At 36.5% G+C, this 13,558-nt stretch overlaps 1 protein-coding gene across 2 annotated transcripts in view; it reads left to right on the top strand.

The window, feature by feature from the left end:
• Positions 1 to 1,183: 1,183 nt before the first annotated feature.
• COPB1 (COPI coat complex subunit beta 1) overlaps positions 1,184 to 13,558 on the top strand; it is a 31,031-nt gene continuing 18,656 nt past the window's right edge. The window contains exons 1-8 of one of the 2 annotated variants that reach the window (XM_001504942.6): positions 1,184 to 1,612; positions 2,345 to 2,495; positions 5,724 to 5,953; positions 6,362 to 6,531; positions 8,033 to 8,147; positions 8,868 to 8,960; positions 11,340 to 11,477; positions 13,308 to 13,427. In XM_001504942.6, the coding sequence (XP_001504992.1) occupies positions 2,405 to 2,495; positions 5,724 to 5,953; positions 6,362 to 6,531; positions 8,033 to 8,147; positions 8,868 to 8,960; positions 11,340 to 11,477; positions 13,308 to 13,427 (957 nt within the window). In that variant the 5' untranslated portion in view covers positions 1,184 to 1,612; positions 2,345 to 2,404. Of the gene's footprint in view, positions 1,648 to 2,344; positions 2,496 to 5,723; positions 5,954 to 6,361; positions 6,532 to 8,032; positions 8,148 to 8,867; positions 8,961 to 11,339; positions 11,478 to 13,307; positions 13,428 to 13,558 lie in introns of both variants that reach the window. The other variant, XM_001504941.6, reaches the window with a different exon arrangement.

Genomic DNA, 13,558 nt, shown 5'->3' with positions numbered 1-13,558 from the left:
ATGGCAAAGTGGTTAAGTTCGTGTGCTCTGCTGCAGGCGGCCCAGTGTTTCGTTGGTTCGAATCCTGGGCGCGGACATGGCACTGCTCATCAAACCACGCTGAGGCAGCGTTCCACATGCCACAACTAGAAGGACCCACAACGAAGAATATACAACTGTACTGGGAGGCTTTGGGGAGAAAAAGGAAAAAAATAAAATCTTTAAAAAAAAAAAAGGATAGCAGGAGGGATCCTTGTAATGGAATTGTTCTGTATCTTGACTGGCGGAGATCATATGAATCTAAACATGGTAAAATTGCCTAGAACTAAAAACAAGTGCATGTGACCGGTGACATCTGAATAAGGACAAGTGAATAATATCAATGTCAATTTCCTGGATTTGATATTGTACTATAATTATGCAAGATGTCAGCTTTGGACAAAACTGATGCAGAGTATTTGGGATCTCTGTATTTATGTCACTCTATAATTATCTCAAGATAATGGTTTTTAAAACATTAATGCACAGGATTTGAGGAGCACTCTTAGAAAGTGCTATAAACACGTGGCCTTTGCAATGTATTTTGGTTGCTCAAAGAATTTATTTTCATTTTTTGCTCCGTGGTTCCAAAAAGAAGAAATCTCAAAACAGCTAGATTCTAGACAGATGAGGCACTATTTATGTTCTGTCTCCCCAAGATGAACCTGTTAATAAGGGAAGGTTCTGTCAGACCTCTTTGTATTCACAATATTTTGCTCAAGACCTCGAAAGTTTTTTGATTAATAATTGGCAGGAAAAGAACTTTTTTCAGCAGGGGGTGGGATATGGAACCTCCAATGGGCTAAACCGAAGATGCTATGGTTGATTGTAGCTTTAACAATTAGGTCTTTGGAGATAGGTGAAATCCTTTAAAACAGTCACTGTCGATCTCCCTTTATGCATAAAAAGTTTTTAACCTACCGGGTACTGAGAAAGGATCATGAAAGGGACCATTACTAAATAAAGACCAGAAATCATACCAGCGCGACTTCAGTGTTCAGACAGCTCCAGCCTAACTGCAGGAGCAGAGATTCAGACTATTGCAGATGATAAGAACTGAAATAGATCTTCATATAATCTAGAGTCCCTTACTAGAAGAACTGAAGTTACTTTCCCAGTTTATTAGTGAGTGAGCTAGAAAAGGGCTTCCGGCTCCCAGCCTAGCGCTCTTTTCCACTGGACCACGCAGCCCTATAAAATGTGTCTTCCCTCTCTCCAAATACTTCCTCCCCTTGGCTGTTTTAATTCTCGGAAGAAGAAAAAAATTTCTAGGTAGCGTTTAAATGGTCACAGCGCTTAATTCACGCTTGCAGGAAAAACTTAATAAACCTGTGTTTCCAGTCCCCTCTGTCGCCTAAACCAGGCGGACGAGAGAAGCGGAAGAAACTTGCAGGATCTGTTTGCAGTGCGCAACCGCAGGACGGAGAAGGCATGTCCTCTCTGAGTTGCCGTAGGTGCTAGGTGGCTGTGGCCTGGGTCGTCCGCCCACCCCTTCCACGTCAGCCGAGGACTCTGCGGAGCGCCGCCGTTGCTGCGGGTCGGAGCTGGAGTAGACGGTCTCGCCGTTGTCCCAGCTGCTGCCCCTCGGAGCCAGGTAGCGGGCTACGAGCCCCTCATCCCGGAGGCGTGGTGAGCTGGGCAGAGTCGGAGGAACTGGCTATCCTGCAGGAAGATACGGGAAGGGAACGAGTAGGCCGCTGGCGTCCGGGCCTGGCGGAGTGGAACTGGGGGCTGGGACGCTCTGGACCGGACTCCGCATCCCGGCCTGCGTCCTGGTCGAGGGGTCTTCTCCCTCCTCCGTCCCCGGGGCTCGCCACTCCAGGCCTGGGCCTGCTTTGCAGGAGGAAAGGGACGAGGAAGGGGCGTGGGGGTGCAGCGCACCGATCGAGGGACGCAAGTAACAGAGTCGAGTCCCACCGGCGGACGCGATGGAGCGCTGTAGTTTTAGCGGGGTGTTCGTGCACAGGGTCTCCTGAGCAGTCCAGATTGTGTGTTATGCTAAAAAATCATTTCTGTAACATGGTGGGGTGGGGCTTGGGGACTGTCACTGTATTGTGGGCCTATGCTGCAGTACAGCACTCTAAACTCTGGGCGGGGTTGTGAGGTGGGAGATAATATGCCTTAGGCCGAGCCTGGCAAGTGTGGTTTTTGTTATAATAGGCTTTATTTTTATGGGATACACTATAGACTGAATCTCTCCTAATACTTTAAAACTCATAAGACAAACTGAATGAACTTTAGACAGTAAAGATCACCACAATTACTGGTTGTGTTTCTGTTTTTTGGTTTTTTACTTGTAATGGTATCCTTGTATTTATTTTTCTAGGTTTTCTGGCATCTGTCATCCTTAAATCTTGTATCCAGGGTTGATTTATAACCGGAAGCCATGACGGCTGCTGAGAATGTGTGCTATACGTTAATTAATGTGCCAATGGATTCAGAACCACCATCTGAAATTAGCTTGAAAAATGATCTGGGTAAACTTTGATAATATTTTGAAAATTTTAAATGGAAAAAGCATAAAAAACTCATTTGCATTTCAAGATCTTTATAATTAGAAATGCTTAATTTGTGTCTAAGTATTTTTTTCTAGGATTTCTTCAATAGACCTTTTGTCTTATGAAAAATGAAAACTTGCTACCCTTAGACTTATGGGTTTTTTGGAAATAAAACAACATCTCAGTTTAACTTAGAAATGTAATAGTTTAGTTGTTTGATATTCTTCAAAATAACATAGTCTTATGTAGTTTAATACATTATGCTTAAACATGGCTGACAATTCTCTGTAAGTAACAGATTGAGAATGTGTATTTGAATGTCTTAGTTCCTTTGTGCTAACTTCATGTTACTTAGCTTGTGAAACTAAGAGCTTTGTTCTTTTGGGTTCACCACCTGTTGAATAGATGAAGTCAACACTGGAATACATATGTGTTTTCCAGAAAGGTTTAAGCTTTTCATTTTTAAACTATTTATGCAAATAAGAAAACAAGTACATTTCTTAATTCTAACAGTGTATACTGTGTCTCCTTTTTTGTGAATGATTCTGTCAAAAAAATTTATCTTAAGTAATGCAATTCCAAAATAAGGATTCTTGTTTAATTGAACTACTAAAAATAAGTTTACGTTAAACTGATAACTACTGTTTAAAATAGAGTGAAAATTATATTTCCAGTCTCTAGTTTGCAGTTTGAAAGGAGACAGTATTTTACTTGCATATTCCCACCTCTTAATCAGCAATAATGGAATACCTCCTGATTACTTAATAGTAGGTTTCTCATGAGGGCTTTTTTTGGAGAAGGAAAAGAAACCATCTTTTGTGGCATTTAAACTGATGCCCCTTATATACGAAAGCCACATATATTTCCTTTTTTCCCCCATATTTCTGTAAGATAGTAGAAATAGAGTGCAAATTAATGAATAAACTTTTGTTGCTGTTTTTTTCTTACAATTTAAAACTTTCATTTTTAGACCCCCCCCCCCCCCCCCCCCAAAATGCTTAAAGTTACAGCTAGGAAGGTAAAGAACAAAACCTGTCCTTGATTGTTACCAAACTCTTTTCTTCACTCCCTTCCCCTTACCAATAAATAAATAAGTAGTTTTTAATTTTGTGTATGTTTTTTACTTTATCTCAAAAGACTTGAGATGAGAAAAAGTTTAGAAGTAGTTTCCAATTTGAGTAACAAATATTTTTTGTTCCATGAAATATTGAGTTGCTTTAGGTACATGTTTCTTTTTCTCGCTGGGTACGAGCTCTGATGACTATACATTCCCTGGAGTAGGAAGTACCTAATGTATTTTGGTGAATTGAATTGATATTTGAAATTTTCCAAATTTTTGGTAGTGCTAGTAGAGGAAAATAAGTTCTGAAAATTTTGAATATATGGAAAGAAGCATCTTTCACCTCAATTCGAATTGTTGGAATAAATGGAAATCAGGGTTGCAAGGGGCTTGGAATATAAATGGTGTAGTTTTTTTTTACAAGTTTGCTGTTAAACTACTTTTAACACTTTTTAACCTTTAGTTCCAAGTGGAGTTTTATCCTGCTAAACTTTTAGGATTTGCTAATTTGTGAAAAGTAGCCAAAAACTGAAACAAAAGAAGCCAAGCATTACTGTGATATAATTTTATGCCTTGTGGATTTTGTATCCTTTACTCTATCAAACAGATTAGAAAAGAAAAAAACTTTAAAAAAACGTTCAGAAAGGAAGCCTTGGGACAAAGGGAGGAAAACCTGTTTAGGCTCAGTGAAAGCAACTTTAGCCGCTTAGAACTTTGCCTAATCTGTCTTACTTGCATAGTTATTGCTATCAGTTACTGTCATCTCTCCTGAAGCTTTGTTTTTTGTCATCCTCACAGACTTAAAAACTGAAGGTTTACCCAGATTGAGATTCACTTCATCTTTCACATTTATTTCTTGATTTGTTATGGCACACACCAGATTTTTTTCATATGTGGCAGGAAATAGAATGCTCTGAAGCAGGCAGAGATTCATGAGAAGTTAGTCTATTTTAAACAAAAGCATTGACCCTTGTGGGATAAATTTGGCAATAACCCTCCCGGTGTTCTCAGTCGAAATACTGAGAATATTCTCTTATTCTGCAACACGTTAGAATATCATGCCAACCTTGTAATAGATGTATAGCCTTCAGGGACTAGAAAGAACTTTCGATTTACCTAGTACAGTTTTTCTGAAGCTTAAATCCTTCCTGTAACTCTACCACCTGGTCTTTCAGTCTCTCTTTCTTTGGCAACAACAAGGAACTCTTCTAATTGTTGGAAGTTTATTTCTAGTTCTACTCTTTTTTCTCATGATATCTCTAAGATTATTAAAGACTTTTGTCATCCCTCTTTGTCCTCCCCTCTCCTAGATTTGTTTATTTTTGTAATCTAAATGATTATAGTAGCAGTGTGCCTGTCTCTTATTTCTGCCTTTGAATGTTGGCTCCAAAAGATTTTTCCCATAAATTCTTCAGTGTGCAGTGATAATGATGTGAACTTATAGATTGTTTTGCATAAAACACTTTATAGAGGGTGTTTTTTAGGCTAAGTAACAATAAACTAGCATCTTATGTGTCAGTGTATGTAATTCTAAATAATGGCTACTAATCTAGTACATTTTACTTTTATTCCAATTTCTTAGATAATTTGTTAAGAAGATTACAAAGTTTTATAGCTTGTAGAAATATGATGGAATTTTGGAATTAATCTAGTATATTAGTTCCCAACTTTTTTGACTTTGAGGATCTCCCTAATGTTGAAAACATGTCAGTCCTCCCCTGCCCTCCCCCCAGTAATAGTAGTTGTAACTTTCATTGAGAAAATACACACTGACCAAAAGCTGCTTTGAATTCTGAAGCACTTAACAGCATCTGTTTACATTTTGAAAAATAGCTACATGTGTTTTTGAGACATGCATTATTTGGTTCATGGCCTCTGCATTAACTCCATTGGTTAGAGACCAGAGATCTTATCCACTGCCTTTATATTATATGTAAAGAATCGTGACTTTCAGAGATAAATGACTTGTATAAGTCATACGGCTTGTTTGTGGCAGAACCAGGTGGAGAACTCTTGTCACTTGAGTTAGTACCTTTATTACCATTGCCACTGATAAGGTGAGAAAATGTTTTGTTAATTGCTTTTAAAATTTTCTGAGGAATTTTCTTTTGAAATAGTTGTCCTTTTTTCCCTAATTTTTGAATCAGAAAAAGGAGATGTAAAGTCAAAGACTGAAGCTCTGAAAAAAGTAATCATTATGATTCTGAACGGTGAAAAGCTTCCTGGGCTTCTGATGACCATCATTCGCTTCGTGCTGCCTCTTCAGGATCACACCATCAAAAAATTACTCCTGGTATTTTGGGAAATTGTTCCTAAAACAACTCCAGATGGGAGACTTTTGCATGAAATGATCCTTGTATGTGATGCATATAGAAAGGTAAACCAAACAATATATTTTTCTGAATATTGCTTTGATTTTGAGTAACTATGAAATTGGTAGAATGGGCTTTGTTTTAATTTTTAAAATTAAATCTTGGATAAGATGTAAGTTGTAGATATGTGGAACTGAAGTTGTAAAGGATTATTGCAAAAAGCTTTATTATTGCTTTTTCAGGCATTTTCTGTGCATTTTTATTTGTTATTAATAAAAAACAGTGACACAGAATATGACTTTGACATGATAAGTAAAAATGCTTTAATCACAGGAATCTTTTGGAAATTGTCTAATAATCTAGGTCTTTTTCCTCAAACATAGTTTCTGAATTTTTCATTGAAACGTTTTGCATTTAAAAGTTTTTTGTAAAATCCTGGAACTCAGCATTTCGTGTTTAAACTTTTATGTCAGGATCTTCAGCATCCTAATGAATTTATTCGAGGATCTACTCTTCGTTTTCTTTGCAAATTGAAAGAAGCAGAATTGCTAGAACCTTTAATGCCAGCTATCCGAGCTTGTTTGGAGCATCGACACAGCTATGTCAGGAGAAATGCTGTTTTGGCCATCTATACTATTTATAGGTAAATAAAGATACTCCTTTGGCTTAGTTCTGTGAGGACTCTTTAGTCATTTAGACTAGAGGTTCTACAGTGGCTCTTTGCAGATTGTTTGTAGCTTCCAGATCTGTTTTGTTTAGTCTGAGCAATATTTTTTCCTTATTACCATTAAGTTGTCAACATTGAAAAGTCAGAAGATCTGGCAGCACTGGGTCCTGGTTTGTTCATGACAGCAATCTGCTGAAATTGAATGACAGTAGCCCCTTTAAATAGATTGTACACATTCCAGTTTACAACAGGGCTTGTCATTCTCAATTGTATTACTCTAGCCCGCTTAATTAATTTGTTAACTTGATTAGCCCCTATAGGCTTTGACCCTGTTTTAGAGTTCTCTTTTTGTGGAATTTGAGTCTTCTCTTTTTATCCTTAGAAGCCTTAAGAAAGGAATTTTTTTTAATAGGAAGGGTTGCAGTTTTCAACTGATTCATGTTCTTAGAAAGCTTAAGATTTTGGACTTTAAAAACAATTCAGAGAACCAGTTAGATGAGGCTAGAATACTTGGTTTTTACAGTCGCTGGTGGCAGACCATTTAGAAAAAGGACGTAATTTTTATAAACATCTTTATACTTTAATAGTTGATTATTATATAATTTCACAGTTCTCTTACTTTTTGTTATCTATTAGGGAAAGTGGTATTCTGGTTAATAATGTAGACTTCTGTGAAAGTTACCATACTACACAAATTTCAGAAGTTAAACTACAGTGCACACACAAATTATGACATTTATAAGATAATTAGAAATTTGAACACTATATGATGATATTAAATTAAAATTTTTTTTAAAAGTATGATAAGGTATGATCAGTTTTAAAAAGAAAGAGTCCTTAATTTTAGAGAAACATACTGATACATTTACAGAAGAAATGATAAATGATCTGGAATTTGCTTCAAAATAATGTGGGAGAAGAGGAAGTGAGCAGGGCTATAGGTGAAACAAAAATGGCTATGAATTAATAATTGTTGAAGCTAAGTGATGGTTTTTATTAAACTGGTGTTCATTGTTCTGTGTACTACAAATACTTAAAAACTTCTAAAATAAGAAGTAAGCTAGTAAGTAAGTAAATACAGTGCATACCTAATAAAATTCAAGGGACTATTTTTTTTCCTCTGAGAATTCTTAATGAAGGATCCTTCAGTACCTTGAGGTTGTCATTATAAGCATCGATATTATTTCCTAAAGTATGTGAAAGACAGTTATTAGAGAGATCCAGTTGATAGATAGCATGTTGAATAAATCAGCTTTTTCTGCATTGAACTAGAAAACATGTAATTTGATAACTTAATGAATACGTAAGCTTGTGATTCCTACCCACAATTTTCTAATTGATTTTAAGTTTAAAAAAGCAAAAACAATTGGTAGTGTTATAAAGTTTGATAAAGGTTAATTTTGGTAGCGTCCAGAGAGTTACTAAAATAACAAAGTGGGTTTTTATTAAATATTGATATTACCTGTTTTACTTTAAGAAATTTTGAACATCTTATACCTGATGCTCCTGAACTGATACATGATTTTCTGGTGAACGAGAAGGATGCAAGTTGCAAAAGGAATGCATTTATGATGCTAATTCATGCAGATCAGGTGAAGTATTTTTTAAAAAATACTTTTATGTCTGTATTTAAATGAGAATTAAAAGTATTGCATAGGCCTAATCAAATTTTCAGTCAGTAATTTTGTTTGTAGTACTTGTGAATTGTGTATTTTGATTTTTTAGATATTTGAACTAAATTTGTATACAAATACAGGTCTTTCTTAACCCTTCTCTGGAATATTGCTTTTGTATATATTCTTTTTTAAGTAAATATCAGGAAGGCATTTAATAACAGCCACTTTATAGTTTTTCCAGATTGAAATTATTATGCCCATAGTCTGTGGCACTCTACTTTGGGGCTTTGATTGCCTGTTTTTCCTTCTGTTGGTATAAATCTAAAATTGTTTTAGAGAAAAACAGTAGTTTTATAGAGGCCACCCTGAGCCATGTCCGTGAAAGAAGGGTGGCCTTCAGTGCAGATGAGCGTCCTTATTAGGCTCCTCAAATTTCATAGGTGAATATCAACTCTATATCCAGCTCTGCTAGTGGTTAAAAGTATATGGATCTACTGTTTTGGTTTAGCTGCTAGAAAATTCAGACCCCAGATTTGCTGCCCATTTCTAGAAAATATATTTGACTTTATGTTTTATATTTATATGTTAATCTTCATTTTTATTCTTTGCTCCCATTTCCTTACTTGTTTTATATTTAGTTATGTATGTCCTTTTATTGAGTGAGGTGGAATTTGATAAATATTCTTATTTTTTTAGGATCGAGCTTTGGATTACCTAAGTACTTGTATTGATCAAGTTCAGACATTTGGAGACATTCTTCAATTGGTTATTGTTGAACTAATTTATAAGGTAAGACTAGTCTGTGGTGGGTAAAATAAATTTTAAGAGTTTAAGACAGGGGCTGCCCCTGTGGCATAGTGGTTAAGTTCAGCATGCTCCGCTTTGGCGGCCTGGGTTCATGGGTTCAGATCCCGGGTATGGACCCACACCATTCGTCAGCCATGCTGTGGAGGCAACCCGCATATAAAGCGGGGAAAGATTGGCACAGGTGTTAGCTCAAGGCTAATCTTCCTCAGTGAAAAAATAAACAAACAAAAAGAAGAGTTAAGACAAGGTTAAATAGTCTCTTTCTGGGATGCTGCTTAATTGCTAAGATAATATGCATTAATAGTAGAAATATTTTATAGCATGGCTTATGAACTCTTTTTTTTTCTTTTTCCTTTGGTATATTGTATTTTCCAAGTACTTGCTTCCATTCTTTCTAAACCTCCATAAAGAATTCTGTAAAAGGGGCCAGCTCTGTGGCACAGTGGTTGGGTCTGCACCTTCTGCTTCGGCAGCCCGGGGTTCACCAGTTTGGATCCTGGATGTGGACCTATGCACCGCTTGTCAAGCCATGCTGTGGCAGCCACCCCACATAAAATAGAGGAAGCTGGGCACGGTCAGCCCGGGGCCAGTCTTAGCAAAAAGAGGACTGGCAGCAGATGTTAGCTTAGGGCTAATCTTCTGCCAAAAAAAAAGAAAAATTCTGTAAAAACTCATGGCATGACCTAGTACAGCTGCAAAGAAATTGTTATGTACTTCTCAGTCAATGAATAGATTATGAATTAGGCTTTGGAGTGAAATTCAAGGTCTTTTCTTTTGAGGAAGATTAGCCCTGAGCTAACATCTGCCACCAATCCTCCTCTTTTTTGCTGAGGAAGACTGGCCCTGAGCTAACATCCGTGCTGGTCTTGCTCTACTTCATATGTGGGATGCCTCCCAAAGCATGGCTTGACAAGTGGTGCATAGGTCCATACTGGGGATCTGAACTGGCAAACCCTGGACTGCCAAAGTGGAACATGCTAACTTAACTGTTGCGCCACCGGGCCAGCCCCTCGGGGTCTTTTCTTGAGTACACACTAGACAACTTTGGAAATCTAAAATCAAACAGAGAAAGCCTGAAATACTTTTTATGTTCCCTGTTTGTAAAAGAGACTAGAGAGACTTTACATATGTTAACATCACGTTGTAGGCCATTGACTAATAGGAAGTCTAAAACTAGGTAAGAGATTTGGGTTTTAAAATGAAGTACTTTATTGACAATATTTTAATTTGATAAATCCTTTGAAAGAATTGGTTGTATCTTAATGTTCTAATAAAATAAAAGATGCAGTAAACATCCAATTTCTTTGTTGATGCTGTTGGAGGCCAACAAAAATATACGTCGGGAACGACTTTATTAAATAGGATGGTATGGACAGAATACCCATGGCAGACATTACTAACTTATTACAGCCATCTTTGCTTCTGCAGGAGAGACCCTGTTTCAACACAGGGTAGGAGTCATCTGGAACTGACATTTAAGATGAAACCTGAATATAAATAGATAGCTCCTTTTAATTGACGTGTGTGGTTTAAGGGTGCCACTGAGGTTCTCAAAAATAGAGATTCTCTGCTATCCAGTGACTTCTTTGTCTATTAGGGTCCAGATTATAGTAAGAGGGAATAGCTTTTGAGTCATACCTAAGTAATAGAGATTTTACTATATACATTTTAGGAAACTCTAACAAATACTAACTTCAAAGGAGAAAAAATGAGGAGTATTTGTTTCACAGGTAAAGGTATTAAAAGTATTTAGAATGGGATAGAAAATTTTAGTTGTCTCCGCAATGTTGAATATGGTTCCAAATAATAAGTAGTAGTACTTGAAAAAGAGTTGTCTTTCTTGCTTTAAAAACTTATTTTCCTTTGTTCAGTTATTGAGATTTATATAATCCATCGTTTCCCTCTTTTTGACATGACATCCAGAATAAAAATTTAGAACCAAATTTAATATCCTATCACAGTACCTGTAGAGTGTACTTGGTTAATGTGGTATTGGCCTTGCTTTCATGAGATTTTTCTTTCCCTCTTTCCCTTGTGTATAGTTTGTGTATCTTTTATTATAAAGTCATCTGAAAACCTTTTGTGCAAGAGTGAAAATATAAATTATGATTGAGTGAATAAATGAATGAGTATCTATAACAATTATTTAAAGTAAAACCCATTTCTTTCTGAATTTACCAGTGTTGTGTCACAGTGTCTCATCCCATGTTGGCCAGTGTCTTTGGATGTCCTTATAAGACTATTCTTAGCTTTCAGATTAAGAAAACTGGCATCCTATAAGCTGACATCTATTAAAAACAAAATTTATTTGAAAGCAAGTGTCCCTGAAGTCAGTTGAAAACTAAATGTTTTCTTCTCCAGGTCTGTCATGCCAATCCGTCAGAAAGGGCTCGTTTCATTCGCTGCATCTATAACCTGTTACAGTCATCTAGCCCTGCTGTAAAATATGAAGCCGCTGGAACATTGGTGACACTGTCTAGTGCACCTACGGCAATCAAGGTACTGCTTATTTCTTTTGGTGCCAGTTAGATGATAGATATGCTGTCTTATCACTTAGGATTTAGTGACATTACTATGAAGTTACATGGCATTACATGGCATAGATGTTACCACTGCAAATTTTATGAAATTATTTTATTCCTTACATAGTCCGACCTTCCTTCTTTTCTTGCTTCCTGCTTTCATATATATATATGGAGAGAAAGAGAGACAGAGACAGAAAAAATACTAATATTTCTAGTTTCTGGGGAATGCTACTCGTATTTTAAGCTCTCTCGCCATCGTTTAATTACATTAGAAACTAGATCTGGGAAAATGAATTCTGGATTCCAAAAAGATTCTAGTGAGTATTTTCAAAAATGGAATGTTATCTTCTTTAGTATATCAAGACTATATGAGGATCTCCAAATATATTCAGAGAATGAATTATTCTAGAAAGCCAGATTGTGTAAATAGGAGAATCTACTGCTGTGCTCACCAGTACTTTAAAAAAAAAAAAATTTTTAACTTTTAATTGTGAAATAATTTTAGACTTAGAGAGAAGTTGCAAAAATAGGACAAAGTTCCCATTACCATTCACCCAGCTTTCCATAATGTTCATGTCTTGCATAACAATTGTGTAATTGTCAAAATGAAGAAATTACTACTGGAACAATACTGTTAACTAAACTAAGTAGTTTATTCGAATTTCACTAGTTTCCCCACTAATGTCCTTTTTCTGTCTCAGCATCCAGTCCAGGATCCCACGTTGCATTTAGTTGTCATGTGTTAGTCTACTCCGATCTGTGACAGTTCTTCAACCTTTCCTTGTTTTTCATGACCTTGACACTTTTGAAGAGTTCTGGGTTGGTTTGTAAAATATCTCTCGATTTGGATTTGTCTGATGTTTTCTCATAATTAAGGTTATGCATTTTGAGGAAGAATACCACAGAAGTGATGCACCCTTCTCAGTGTATTGTATCAAGGAGTACATGATGTTGATATGTCTTATTACTGGTGATGTTAACCTTGATCAGTCCTTTAAGATGGTATCTGCCAGATTTCTCCACTGCTGAATTATGATTTTAGATACTGTGAAACAGTGCAAATATCCTATTTCTCCTCAGACTTACACCAACTAATTTTAGCATCCATCAGTGGATCTTGTCTACAATAATTATTACTGTGGTATTCTAATGCTGATTTTCTATTTCCCTCATTCTACGTTTATTAATTGGCGTTCTGCGAGGAAGAGCTGTCCCTTCTCCTTCCTCCCTCCTTTCCTTCTTTCTTCCTTTGTACCAGTATGGATATTTTATCCTATGGATTATATTCCATTATTATTGTTATTTATTTTATTGATCAAATTGTTCCAGCTTTGGTCACTGGGAACTCTTTCAGGTTTGCTCTTTTGTCCTCTGCTTTTAATGTCTCAGGGTCATCTTTATGTTTTTGATTTTTCTGTACTATAATGCAGATGTGTTAGACTTTGCACTTAAGCTAAAAGATGCTCCATAGCTATACTTCTGGGCTTTCTCTCTCTGCTGTTTTCTGCCTTGGTCCTTAGTTTCAACCCCTTTTGGCTGTTTATAAGTATTTCTGCCTGTAGCAGTCCCTTTTCATCCTTTTAATTCGTGGAGCTTCTGATCTTTTGTAAACTTGAAAAATAATGAGATCTGTTAGAACTTAGGGAATGGAGGGGCACATTCCTCTGGGGAAAATGCATAAACGTTTAGTGCAGGAGTAGTGGATATATTTTGGCTTCTTGGGGGCTTTTTTTCCCTCCTTATTTTCGGATTCTATGTTTAAGATAAATGAATGTGTTCTTAAAAATCTTTCTTTTTTATTTAGGCTGCTGCTCAGTGTTACATTGACTTAATTATTAAGGAGAGTGACAACAATGTAAAGCTCATAGTTCTGGATCGATTGATAGAATTGAAAGAACATCCTGCTCATGAACGAGTACTACAGGTAAATGTTATGTGAAAGAGAGAAATCCTAAATAAAATCTTTTCCAAGTTGTGATATTTCCCAAGCCTTGCCATCTTGGTTGACTTAAACGCTTGGAGACTGGGCAGTTTAAATTCTGGTCAACTAAGGTG

The sequence above is a fragment of the Equus caballus genome, chromosome 7 (genome assembly GCF_041296265.1).
Source record: "Equus caballus isolate H_3958 breed thoroughbred chromosome 7, TB-T2T, whole genome shotgun sequence".
Lineage (NCBI taxonomy): Eukaryota > Metazoa > Chordata > Mammalia > Perissodactyla > Equidae > Equus > Equus caballus.
Note: the sequence above shows the minus strand (reverse complement) of the source record. Positions and strands in the feature narration are given on the sequence as shown.